At 36.2% G+C, this 13,079-nt stretch overlaps 1 protein-coding gene across 7 annotated transcripts in view; it reads left to right on the top strand.

Moving 5' to 3' along the window:
- The window catches only part of EVI5 (ecotropic viral integration site 5), a 189,766-nt gene that overhangs the window by 103,857 nt on the left and 72,830 nt on the right, over positions 1–13,079 (top strand). For all 7 annotated transcript variants that reach the window (XM_081818807.1, XM_031021312.2, XM_081818805.1 and 4 more), the window contains one exon: positions 10,995–11,129. In XM_081818807.1, coding sequence (XP_081674933.1) covers positions 10,995–11,129 — 135 coding nt within the window. The remainder of the gene's footprint in view (positions 1–10,994; positions 11,130–13,079) is intronic.

Here is a 13,079-nt window from a genome sequence, read left to right as displayed (position 1 = left end):
GATAAGGTTTCTTCTATGCAACTATTAAGTAATCTATTGGGAAATACTTTTGTATCAAATAAATATCTTGTCCTCTATTCACCTTTTACCTAATGGTTTTAGCATCCACTGACTGGGTTTCCAAAATGGTGATTTTCATATTTTCTCATTTTTTCTACCCATACTAGCTAATGTTCCTCTCTAAAGAGACCTTTCTCTTTTTTCCTCTTTAATTTCTTATACTCACTCACTGTGGACTCTCATATCACTCCAGATTCATGGACTTCTGTTTGTATAATGTTCCATAATTTTTAATGATTTTTAATGCTGTTGTTACAGTGATAGGCCATACTTATTTCACAATAATATATTTAACTTTTGAGCAGCAGTTTTTAAAAGGTAAATTTTTATTTTTAATTACTTTTGATCATTGATGTTCTTTAAGGCATTTCCTTTTTTTTTTCTTTAAAGATTATTTTAGAGGGGTGCCCGGGCAGCTCAGTCGGTTAAGCGTCTGCCTTCAGCTCAGGTCATGATCTCAGGGTCCTGGGATCAAGCCCCACATCGGGCTCCCTGCTCAGCACGGAGCCTACTTCTCTCTCTTTTCCCCACTTGTGCTTTCTCTCGCTATCTCTGTCTCTCTCAAATAAATAAAATCTTTTCTTAAAAATTATTTTTGAGAGAGCACACATGCACACAAGTAGGGGGAGGAGCAGAGGGTGAGGGAGAGGAAGGGGAAAGAATCTCAAGCAGACTCTGCACTGAGGGAGAAGCTGACTTGGGGCTTGATCTCACAACCCCAAGATCATGACCTGCACCGAAACCAAGAGTTGGACACTCAACTGACTGAGCCACCCAGGCACCCCTAAAAAGCATTTCTGCAGTCACAAATAATGACTGTGTTTGACAGGTCATTGATTTCGTTTTATGCTGACCTTGATAGCTTGAACCTGATATTGTTGGTTTTCAAAAATGATCTAGTAAGTTTATTAGCAAATTTAGTATTTAGTACACTAAATAAAATTTACTACTTAGTATTTAGTAGTATTACAGTAAATATTAAATATTAAACTAGCCATAAGATAAAACCAAGCATTAAGATTAAACTTCCTGTATTTGTTTTACATTTTCCATGAAGCCCGCAGAAGTAGAAATGATCCAATGATATTTCATGTAGTTGCATGTTTGACTCTGACCCTTTTGAGTGTGATGGGGCATGAATATATTTTTAGACAATATTTCCTGGTAACTGTCTTTGAGTCTTGCTTGATGTATTTAATAAAAGTTTTTTTGCCGTGTATATGAGTGCTTATTCGGGTTATTCTGAATAAGCAGTTTGTCCCGCAGTTTGTTGGCTAGGATTAAGCATAAACAAGAATTTTAAGTTAAAGCTGCTGAGTGCTGAAATGACTGCCTTTTGAAGTTCTCCAGACCTTTGTACTAGGAAGTACTTAAAGGGAGGCTAGAAAAGATTTCTTCTGACATTCCTTCCTTTTCCTATAATTCCAGAAGAAAACATGAAAGAATTATGTGATACTTTTAAGAACCAAGGGTTTGGGGCACCTGGGTGGCTCAGTTAAGCATCTGCCGTCGGCTCAGACCATGATCTCTGGGTCCTGGGATCAAGCCCCACGTTGGGCTCCCTGGTTAGCGGGGAGTCTGCTTCTCTCTCTGCCCCTCCCCACTGCTTGCACTTGCTCACTGGCTCGCTCTCTCTCAAATAAAATCTTAAAAAAAAGAAAAACCACCGAGGATTTGATACGAGGAATAAAAACTAATCTTAAAATGAACATACAAGTAAAGGTTAATAAACCAAAAAAAAAACAATTTCTCAGTGGAAGTTGTGAAATCTAGATAATTTATTTTAGAAAAAGTGTTCAGCAGCATTAGGAATTACCCCACACCTGATTTACCTAGTGCATTTGCTTGTCTTTATAAATATGGAAGTTAATGTTTAACATATCCTCCTGCATTCTAAACCTTTAGCTCTACTTCAGTGACATTTCAAGAAAAAGCCATTTAATTTGTAATTATTGGTAAGTTTACATAAGTCTTTCTAAAAATTCAAATTGAGTAATGATTTTACATATTTTGTAAACTCTTTAACAGTGTTCATCAATATGCCTATATATCCGGACAGAAATTTTCTTCCAAAACTAATTTTGACATTAGTCTAAAATTAAATGTTTTACATTCATATGTAGTCATCTTTTCTTAACAGCTTAAGTATACAAGCGTTCGCTTTAATGGAAGTAATTGTTTTCTTAACATTTTCTTCAGCATTAAAAAAAAATCTTGCAGTTTGAGTATATAAATAAGCAGAACCAAACCTCTGCCTTATAGGATATGTATATTTTTTAAGATGTTGGGAACAAATCATTTTAAAAGGATATACCAATTTAAAAAAAAATTCAGTGTGGTACATCTTTAAATAGTACATCCATATTGCTTGGATTTTTTTTTAAAAAAGCTATTTGGAGCATGTGGTACGGAGGATTACAGACATATTTTGGGGTCATATGCTGAGGCTGAGAGCAAGATAAAACTTTTTAATTGAAGTACAGTTGACATATAATATTAAGTTAGCTTCAGATGTACAATAGTGTTTCGGTGATTCTATACATTACAAAATGCTCATCACAATAAAAGTGTGTTACGATATTATTGACTGTATTCCTTATGCTGTGCTTTTCATCCTGTGACTTGTTTATTTTAAAACTGGGAGTTTTGTACTGCTTAATCCCCTTTACCTATTTCACACATCCCACCTCTCCCCCCAACCTTTGACAACCACTCATATTTATGAGTCTGTTTCTCTCTTTGTTGCTACTGTTGTTGTTGTAAGATACAATTTTTTACTTAATTTTTTTCTGCTATGATTTTATTTTGTGGTACAGAATCCTAGTCTGGACTACTTGCCTTGTGTAATAATAGTTTTTTCAAGTGCTTTAGATGTGACAATAGATATATACCATATTTCCATACTATTAAAAACTTTATTTTTGAAACAAATAGATTTTATAGGTTATTTTTGCAACATTTACTTACCACTACCTATGCTTAACATACAGTATATAATAGAGGGGGTGTTGTTGTTATTTAATCAAAGCATAGTTGACATTAGTTTCAGGTGTACAACATAATGATTCGAAAATTCTATGCACTATGCTCACTACAATAAGTGTAGTTATCATCTGTCACCATACAAAGTTATTATTATTGACTGTATTCCCTGTACTGTACTTTCATATTGTTTTTTCTTTCCTTTTTTTGGTGGGGGAGGGACAGAGGGAAAGGGAGAGAGAGAGAATCTTAAGCAGTCTCCACGCCCAGCATGGAGCCTGACGTGGAGCTCAGTCTCATGACCCTGAGATCATGACCTGAGCCAAAATCAAGAGTCGGATGCTTAACTGACTGAGGGGCACCTGGGTGGCTCAGTCGTTAAGCATTTGCCTTCTGCTCAGTTCATGGTCCCAGGGTCCTGGGATTGAACCCCGCATTGGGCTCCCTGCTCCGCAGGAAGCCGGCTTCTCCCTCTCCCACTCCCCCTGCTTGTGTTCCCTCTCTCACTTTATCTCTCTCTGTCAAATAAATAAATAAAATCTTACAAAAAAAAAAAAGTCGGATGCTTAACTGACTGAGCCACCCAGGCACCCCATATTGTTGTTGTTTTTTGAACCAAGAGTTGACCAGCTAATTTATTCAGCAAATAATTGTTTGCTCACTTACTATGAAAAGCACAGTTTAGTTCTGACAGTACTGTAGCAAATCAGCCAAACTTTCTGGCATTGCTTGTATATATAGAGATAGATATTTTAAAAATTAATTGCACGGTTAATTATTTAATTAGAGTTGTGATAAATACTACAAAAGAGAATATAGAGTTCCATGAAATGTGTGGGTTCCTGAATAGGACATATAATTATCAGGTTTTGAACTTAGTTGCTTAATTTATAATTAAATTCAGGGAATATCTTTTTTTTTAATGATTTTATTTATTTATTTATTTGACAGAGAGAGACACAGCGAGAGAGGGAACACAAGCAGGGGGAGAGGGAGAGGGAGAAGCAGGCTTCCCACCGAGCAGGGAGCCCAATGCGGGCCTCGATCCCAGGACCCTGGGATCATGACCTGAGCGGAAGGCAGATGCTTAATGACTGAGCCACCCAGGCACCCCTAAATTCAGGGAATATCTGATACATCTGTGTAGACAATCCTTTTTTCCAGTTGGATTTTTTTTTCACTTCATAATACAGGAAACCTCTCCAAATCCAAATTTTTGCTTTTCACTGTATCACTCATGTATCTTTCAAATATTGAATGTGAGAATTTATTTTTTTGTTTTACTCAAGACACAAGCAAGAAAGATTACTAAGGGTTTTACCATTATTCATCTTACCTTTGTAACTTTTGTAACACCAGAAAAGCATATGGGATTGAAAGGCAGAAACTTCACCTACTAAAAACAATTTCTATTACGTTGGAATGGGATTGCTGGTAACACAGAAACATTAAGAGATTCATTGACTTGGGGCACCTGGGTGGCTCAGTCGTTAAGCATCTGCCTTCGGCTCAGGTCATGATCTCAGGGTCCTGGGATCGAGCCCCACATCTGGCTCCCTGCTTGGTGGGAAGCCTGCTTCTCCCTCTCCCACTCCCCCTGCTTGTGTTCCCTCTCTCGCTGTGTATCTCTCTGTCAAATAAATAAATAAAATCTTTTTTAAAAAGAGAGAGATTCATTGACTCAAGTGAATTTGATATTAAGTGTAGGGAAGTCATTCATTATTTATAGACTTTTGAATAAATTGTCCCTTGCTGGCTTATTAGCCATCGTAATTGTAGCAGTTTTCATTTGATAAGTCATGTATTTGTCCAGGTTACTAATGTGAATATGAAATAAACTTTTCTAAGAATTTATTATAAGAATGTTATGTGAGATATTTAGATTATTTTTAGATGCTTAGATTTTTAATACTATGCCATTAATTCTTAGAACAGTACATATTAAAACAGTATATTAATCTCTTAAAAAATAATATTTCAATCCTTATGTGGCTTAAAAGTTTAAAAACATGGGCTCTGTAGTCCATACTCCAATTAACAGAGGTGCCAATTGCTGTGTGACTTTGCTAGGTCTTTTTAGTTTCCTTATTAGTAGAGTAGAAATTGTGGTGAATGTTGAATGAGAATACAAAGCACTTAGCATGTGCCGGCCACGTAATGAAGACTCAGTAGATATTAGTTGGTATCATCATCGTCATTATCATCATAAACTTAAAAAAAAAATTGTTTTATAGTGAGTGGAACAGGAACATCTTAAAACAGCAGCATCGGGAATGGTAGAGGTTTGGGCGCAGTGAGATACCTGCTATTAAATCTCTGAGCTTCTCCTGGCTTTGATGGTTTTCTTTCTTCCTCTCCAAAGTTTCTCATTCCTTTCCTGACCTCAAGTCAACCTCATAAAAGCCCAGTTTTTGTTTTGGTTTGTATTTAAGTTTTTGCTCTAATGTTGGTTTCAGGATTTTGATTGTTTTGTTTTTGTTTTTTTGTCTATTTTGTCTGGAAAAACTATAAAAAGAGGTAGACTAGCCATGCTCAGTTCTCCTAAATAGACATGGAACTGGGAATTTTTGCTCCTCAGTGTTCACCTGCTTCACACCCCTGCCCCTCCTGGCACTTCGTCCTGGTAAGGAACTGGCAGTGCCCTCCTGTGCTGCAGGTTTTTTTCAGGCTTTGTGGTACCAGTCACTTTTCCTGACATCTCTTTCCACTGTGAGTGAGTTAAACAGCTTCATAAAAACAACAAAAAAACACCCTGTTTTATAAATAACACTTTTTTTTCCTGTGTAAAATTAAAAAAAAAAAAAAAATGGAAACGGGTAGTTTATAGTCCACAACAGCATTTTTTGACATTGTCACTTTGATGCCAGTTCTTCCACTCACTGGCTGTGTGTACTTAGACAAGTTACTTAATTTCTTTGTGCTATAGTTTGTCCTGTGTATAATAGAGGGTTGTTAAGACTTGAGGGAGTTGGTACTCTAGGGTAATGCCTGGCACATAGTGAATGCTCAATAAATGGTATACCTATTATTAGGATTAGTATTAACATTATTCCATTATTATTTTTCTACCAGCTTGCTTGGCAAATGTCAGAGGCTGCTACTAACAAAAACCAAAGCTTAGAGCTAAAACTGACATGGCAAAATTTTTAATAGACTAAACGTTGACAGAAGTATCACTTTCCTATTTAGATCTGCAAAAATTTGAACCAAGAAAAAAATTTTGAACCAAGAAAATTGGAAATGGTAGAAATAATGACCAAAAATGGATTCAATTACAGAAGCTCTAATGGGTCATATTTGAAATGGACCAAAACCCAGACAATAATAAAACTTCTAAATCACTAAATTTAATCTTATTTGTAAAATTTATCGTACATTACTCAGGGTTCTCCAGAGACAGAATCAGTAGGGGAAACATACACATACACACAAACACACACACAAAGAGTTTTATTGAGAGTAAATGGCTCATGCCATTATGAAGGCTGAGAAGTCCCATGTCTGCCGTCTGCAGTCTGGAGACCTGGGAAAGCCAGTGGCATAATTCTAGTTAAAGTTCAAAGGCCTAAGAGCCAGGGAAGCTGATGGTGTAAATTCCAGTCCAAAGGTAGGAGAAGACCCATATCCCAGCTCAAGCAGGCAGGCAGGCAGGGAGTGAATCCTCCCTTCCTCCACTTTTTGTTCTATTCTGGCCCTCAATGGATTGGATGATGTCCACTCACATTGGGAGGGCAATCTACTGAGTCATCTGGAAACACCCTCAGACACACCCAGAAGTAATGTTTAATCTGGGCCCATGGCCTAGTCAAGTTAACACATAAGGGCGCCTGGGTGGCTCAGTTGGTTAAGCGACTGCCTTCGGCTCAGGTCATGATCCTGGAGTCCCAGGATCGAGTCCTGCATCGGGCTCCCTGCTCAGCAGGGAGTCTGCTTCTCCCTCTGACCCTCCCCCCCTCATGTGCTCTCTCTCTCTCATTCTCTCTCTCAAATAAATAAATAAAATCTTAAAAAAAAAAAGTTTACACATAAAATTAACCATCATAAGTCTAACCTTTGACAACTTGACAACCATGTGCATCTCCTTAAACCATACTTAGTCTCCACGTGAGGACAACAAGGTCATAATTCTGCCTAACATGATACGATTAGCCTGTGCACAACTGAAAATGCACTAATGCCTTCCCCAGAACAGAAGTTAAAGTCTTTCAGTGATGTTTTCTTGATGTCTTATAACTTAAATACTATGATGTAAAATTAACAATTGTTAAATACTTTGATATAAAGTCAATGCATCTTATATAAGGAAATAAAAGAGGAAAGAAAACACACATACACATATTCATAGCAAAATTAGAAGGAAATACTCGTGACAGTTACAGTCTACATTTCTGTCATGTGGTCATAGCTACTATTTATAACTGCCATCTTCCACTACCCACTCTATTCCCTTTGCTTTCAACAAGCACTTCAGCTGATTGTGATTCTTTGTCTGGTGAGGTAACCCAGACCTTCATTCCTGAGGAGTCTGGGCCATTAGTAATCCTTCCTAATTTTTCATTGACCTTAATCACAGGGCATGATAATACCAAGAGACACTCTAAAGGATCTTCTGTGTTCCATATATATTCTTCATTTCCACCTCTTGATTCCTGGATTTGTGAATTTTGATTGTGGGAGAAAAGGCACCATATATTGGACACTGATTCAGAGCACATTCATCATTCTGGAGAACCTTGCCCCAGCCCTGCAAGATATTGCCATTTGCACTGTAATTTAGTCTTTAAAAGGTCATTCCACCATTCTATCAAGTCATCTGCTTCAGAATCTTAGGAAACATGGCAAGACTAGTGAATTCCATGAGCATGGGCCCATTTTTGCACTTCTTTTGATATTAGGTGAATTTTTTGATCAGAAGCAATGCTTTGTGGAATACCATGACAATGAATAAGGCACTCTGTAAGTTCGTAGGTAGTAGTTTTGACAAAAGCATTTATGTGCAGGGAGGGCAAATCCATATCCAAAGTATTCCAGTAAGAATAAAATGCTGCCCCTTCCATGATGAAAGCAGTTCAGTGTAAGCAACCCACCACCAGATAGCTGGCTAGTCACCCCAGGGAATGATGTCACGTCAGGGGCTCAGGGTTGGTCTTTGCTGCTGGCAGGTTGGACTCTTCAGCTGTGGCCATAACCTCGGTGAATGGAAGTCTGTGTTGCTGAGCCCACACATAACCTCCATCCCTCCCCCTATGGCTGCTTTGTTCATAAGCCTATTGGTGGCTGAGGAAAGAGGCTGACTGGTATCCACAAAATGGGTCATCCTATCCAGTTGATTTTTAAAATCCTCTGTGGAGGTCACTCTTTGGTGAGCATTCCCATAGGGCACAAATAAATGTCTTCATGTTTTTTAGCCCATTCAGAGAGGTCTGTCTACATCTTCCATGATTTCTTTGTCACCACTTTTCCCTTCCTCTACATTAAACCAAGGCATGTCTGGCATTTCCAGTTCACTCACTGTGGGCCACCTTTTGGTCCATGTTTCAGCCAACCAAACAAATGCTAGAACCTTTTCTAACTCCCTAAGTTGTAACACTAAATGCAGAATCTCTTTTTAGTGAGCCTTTGTGAATATTAAGAACTGATTCCCATGAAAGTACATTTTGTCCAGTAAAAATGCATATGACTATAATTGGACAGGGCTAATTGCCATTTAGAAAACTGATAATTGGGTGAAGTTGACTTAGTGGAGTTAGACTCATTGTGGATACTTTATGCCTTTACATACAGACTATATTAGATAATAGATGAAATCATATAGGATCAATCTACAAAATAAGAAAACAGAAAACACAGTATTGAAACCCTGGGGACTGATAGACACATACACATGTACATATAGTCATACATACCTATATGAAGTAGTAGAATTGGCAGAGGCAGCAGGGAAGATAACTAGTAGAACTATGGAGGAGTAGCACCTCAAAATCTAAGTAAAAAGTGTTAAGCCTGGTCAGTTGTGTTAAATTCCATAGACTGTCTAGTGAAAGTAAGAGCTGAATAAAAGGACTTACTTACCATTGAGTTTTTATATCATTAGTGCATATTGATGTTGTTAGTGATGAGAGCAGTTCCAAATGGTTGAGAACTAACGCTAGTTTACAGTGGATTGAGGAACAACCCTCAAATCAATGGGAAGTATGAAAGAAGAAATAATATGTGTAAACTATGGAATTTAGAATTTATCCCTTGAACAATAGAGAGCAATTAGAAATGTTGTAAATTTTATTTATAAAAATGTGTTCCCAATATTAGTACAGTTTTTGGGAGGTTTCTTTGGTGCTTAGTTATATCTGTTGGTTTATACTAGATCACGTGATTCCATTCTCAAATGGGCCATCTGGGCTTGATGTTTTCCTGGGGATCTCCTAATATAGAATCTTGGCAAACAAACCTGGACTACAGGTGTCAGGCTTGACACTAGGACAGAAAATTCTAGTATTACTCATGAAATAAGCATGATCATTAAACAAAAATTATGGCACCTGCACTTTGGATGTGGTCATTCCAAAAGAGTGCCTTTTTCCTGTTTAGTAAGGTAAGTATTTACTAAAGTGATATACCTGTTGCAGATATACTTCTTGTATAGAAATACTGTTTTAATAGTACCAGAAAATTCCTAGGAGAGATAATGTGTACTACATTGAATTAAAACATCCTCATTTGTTTCATAAATATTCATTTAAAAAATCGTCTTTTTGGGTAGCTGGGGCAAGGGAGTATCATGTTTTAATTAAACATTTAATGGTTTTTAAATAAAGTTTTATTTTGACATTGGTCTTATTCCTAATGTATTAAAGAGTGAAAGGAACTATTCTTTACTCAAGGTAGTTCAGTAGGAGATGATTCTCTGTGACTATTTTGGAATTTTGAGTTGTTTCTTTTCTTTACTGTGTGAATTAAATGTGAACTGATAGTTTCTTTTAGGAAGTCTTACATAATGGTGAATTAGATGTCTTTTTGCTTTTTTAGAACAGCTTTTTATAGAAACTAGTTTAAAAAGGGATTTCTTAAGTGGCTGCATTGGTATTCACATTAAAGAGGAGAAAGGAAATGGAAAGGTTTTGTGCTTCCGTCGTTAATTTCTTTGTGCAGCATCTTCTTTTTCTGTTTCCAGCAGTGATTTTCATGCATATCCTTGAAGAGTTCTACATTTCTAAGAGCAAAGGCATTTTTATTCTGTTGGGATTTAGGATGGTTTACATTATTGTGGATGCCTTATTTTTATTTAAAAATTTGTATTTGAAAATAAAATTTTCAGTAAATGCGTATTTCCATATTGTATGACAGTGCTGTCCCATAGCAATATAATGTGAGCCACATACGCATTTTAAAATGCCATGTTAAAAGGAGTAGTAATTACAGGTGAAATTAATATTCTTAAACTCAGTGTGTGTAAAATATTATTTCATCCTGTAATCAATATAAAAATTATTAATGAGATATTTTGCCTTTTTATTTCATATTGTCTTCAAAATTCAGTTTGTATTTACACTTACATCCTTTCTCATTTGGACTAGCAACATTTCAAGTGTGGGGTAGCCACATGTGGCTAATGGCTACACTGTTGTACAGGGCATGTCTATAGAGTCAGAATAAATTATTAGTATCTGGATGGATGGAAAGATAAAAGGAGATATTTATCCTCTGTGAATTGGATTTGATTAGTATAATGACTAGTTACCAACATAGAATAATGTGTGGCATCAATAGATACCAAGCCTGGACTTTTTTATTCTTTGGAAAGTTATTTGGAGTAGATAAACTAGGAGTAGTGGGTAGATGGAACTTTTACATTTGGTTGCCCTTAACAACTGTATTGTGTAATTGCATTTATTTATATTATATGTACATGTTCATACTTGTACGAAATTTCACTATATGTCTATAACTTGTAGCATAAATGCAATTCCAACTACAATGAAGATTTTGTGCTGCAACTAGAGAAGGAATTGGTCCAAGCCCGTCTGAGTGAAGCTGAGTCTCAGTGTGCACTAAAGGAGATGCAGGATAAAGTCCTGGATATAGAGAAGGTGAGGACAATATAAATACTGTCATTCCCAAATTAGAGGGGACATTTTGATGGATGTGCTTATTGAACAGTTAAATTGGACTTGGTGTTTTTATACATTGGATATCTTATATATTAGTTACTAAGAGAGGAAAGGAGAAAGGATATAAGATTCTTAATTATTTATTGTTGTCATACTACTCAAAGCCCCATTTTTAAGGGTAAAAAAAAAAAAAAAAAAGAAAAAAAAGGATTAGAGCCCTTTTAGAGGGAGATAACCAGGGTAATTTTGATATGAATAATATTTAATTATTGAAGAAGAGAAACTTAGGGGATACATAATAATGGTTGTCTTCAAATATTATATCTTCATCTGCAAGAGGTAGGATATGACTAATACATAAACATTTCAGAAAAAAATTCATCTGTTACTGTTAAAACTTTCCAAGCTACTGTAAGCCACCTCAGGATGTGGGAAGATCTTAGCCTAAAGTATACTTACAGAAGCTAATTTACTTCTTTTCAAGGTGACTAAAGAACTTTAAGGATTAGATAAGAAATGCTTTTAGGTTTCTTAACAGTTCTCAAACTTGAGAGTCTATGTTCTCGATCACAAACTCTGAATATCTTTTTTTGTCATCTATGAAATTATTGGTGGCTTGGGTTCTATGTTAAGTTTGTTCTTTTCACTATTAGGTAGTATCTAGCTATTGAATCAAAGCCTTAGAAATAATGAACATGACAGCCTCAAGTTGTTCATATTTCTTAATGAAATCAAGCAGGGTGTAACTACCATCAATAGTGGAATAATTTTGCTAGAAATATGCTTGCTATTTTTATATTATTTTTGGAGATTTTATTCTCCTATTTGTTGAGAAAAAGCCAGCAAGAATACTATAAAAAAATGCATAACAGAATATTTGGTTTCTGGGGTGCCCGGGTGGCTCAGTCGTTTAGTGTCTGCCTTCGGCTCGGGTCATGATCCCGGGGTCCTGGGATCGAGCCCCGCATTGGGCTCCCTGCCCGGAGGGAAACCTGCTTCTCCCTCTCCCACTCCCCCTGCTTGTGTTCCCTCTCTCGCTGTGTCTCTCTCTCTCTCTCTCTGTCAAATAAATAAATCAAAAATAAAAAAAAAAAAAAGAATATTTGGTTTCTAAGTTAGAAATACTTTGGGTACCATAATGTAGATAAGAATCTTGATTTTTCAGTGAATATTTGGTAGAAAGAAATGTCCTTGGATCCAGTTTAAAAATTGCCATTTCTTAAATAGCATTTTTGGTATTTCTGTTATAGAGTAGAAAGGAAATTAGAAGACTTCATGCTTCCTGTGGTTAATTTCTTCATGCAGGACTCTCTTTTTATGCATATGCAGTAAATTTCTGGTATTCAACTGAGAAAATATTTAGTCCATAATAAAAATGTGTAGTTGGCAAGAATAACTTTATTCATGATCTCTGTGGGGCTAAAATCTTCATGTCCTACCATGAAATATATTAGAGTTATAAAATTTCATAGATTCAATACTTGAAATCTCAGTAGTACCTCAGTTGACCCAAGGAGCTTTTACTAGGGCATAATTTAGGATCTCTTGGTCATGGCCCAGGGCAGTGTAATAAGGGCTACCCTGTGTCCTAAGGTGGGTTTTTCAGTAGGATAGGAGATTAGTCTAAATCTTGTACTTCTTTCAGCAAATATTTAGATCACCTTGGTATTAATCTCTTAATCCTGATATAAATAATAACTAATGTTTAAAGATTTTATACTCCTTTTCAAAGTGACATGCTGAAAAAATATAACAAAACAGTCTTTGGACTATTCTTTTCCATAAATCTTTAAAATATAAATTATGTCCATGCTTTGTTTGGAGTCCTAATCAGAGGTTAGTAAGCTTATTGCCGTGTTGAAAAACATTTTAATCATGTTGCTTTAAAACTCTGATTACTGTTTTATTTATTTTTTTTAAAGATTTTAT

This window comes from Leptonychotes weddellii, chromosome 4, assembly GCF_054177405.1.
Source record: "Leptonychotes weddellii isolate Sample4059 chromosome 4, ASM5417740v2, whole genome shotgun sequence".
Taxonomy (NCBI): Eukaryota; Metazoa; Chordata; class Mammalia; order Carnivora; family Phocidae; genus Leptonychotes; species Leptonychotes weddellii.
The sequence above is the reverse complement of the archived record's forward strand: the minus strand, read 5'-3'. Positions and strand labels throughout refer to the sequence as shown.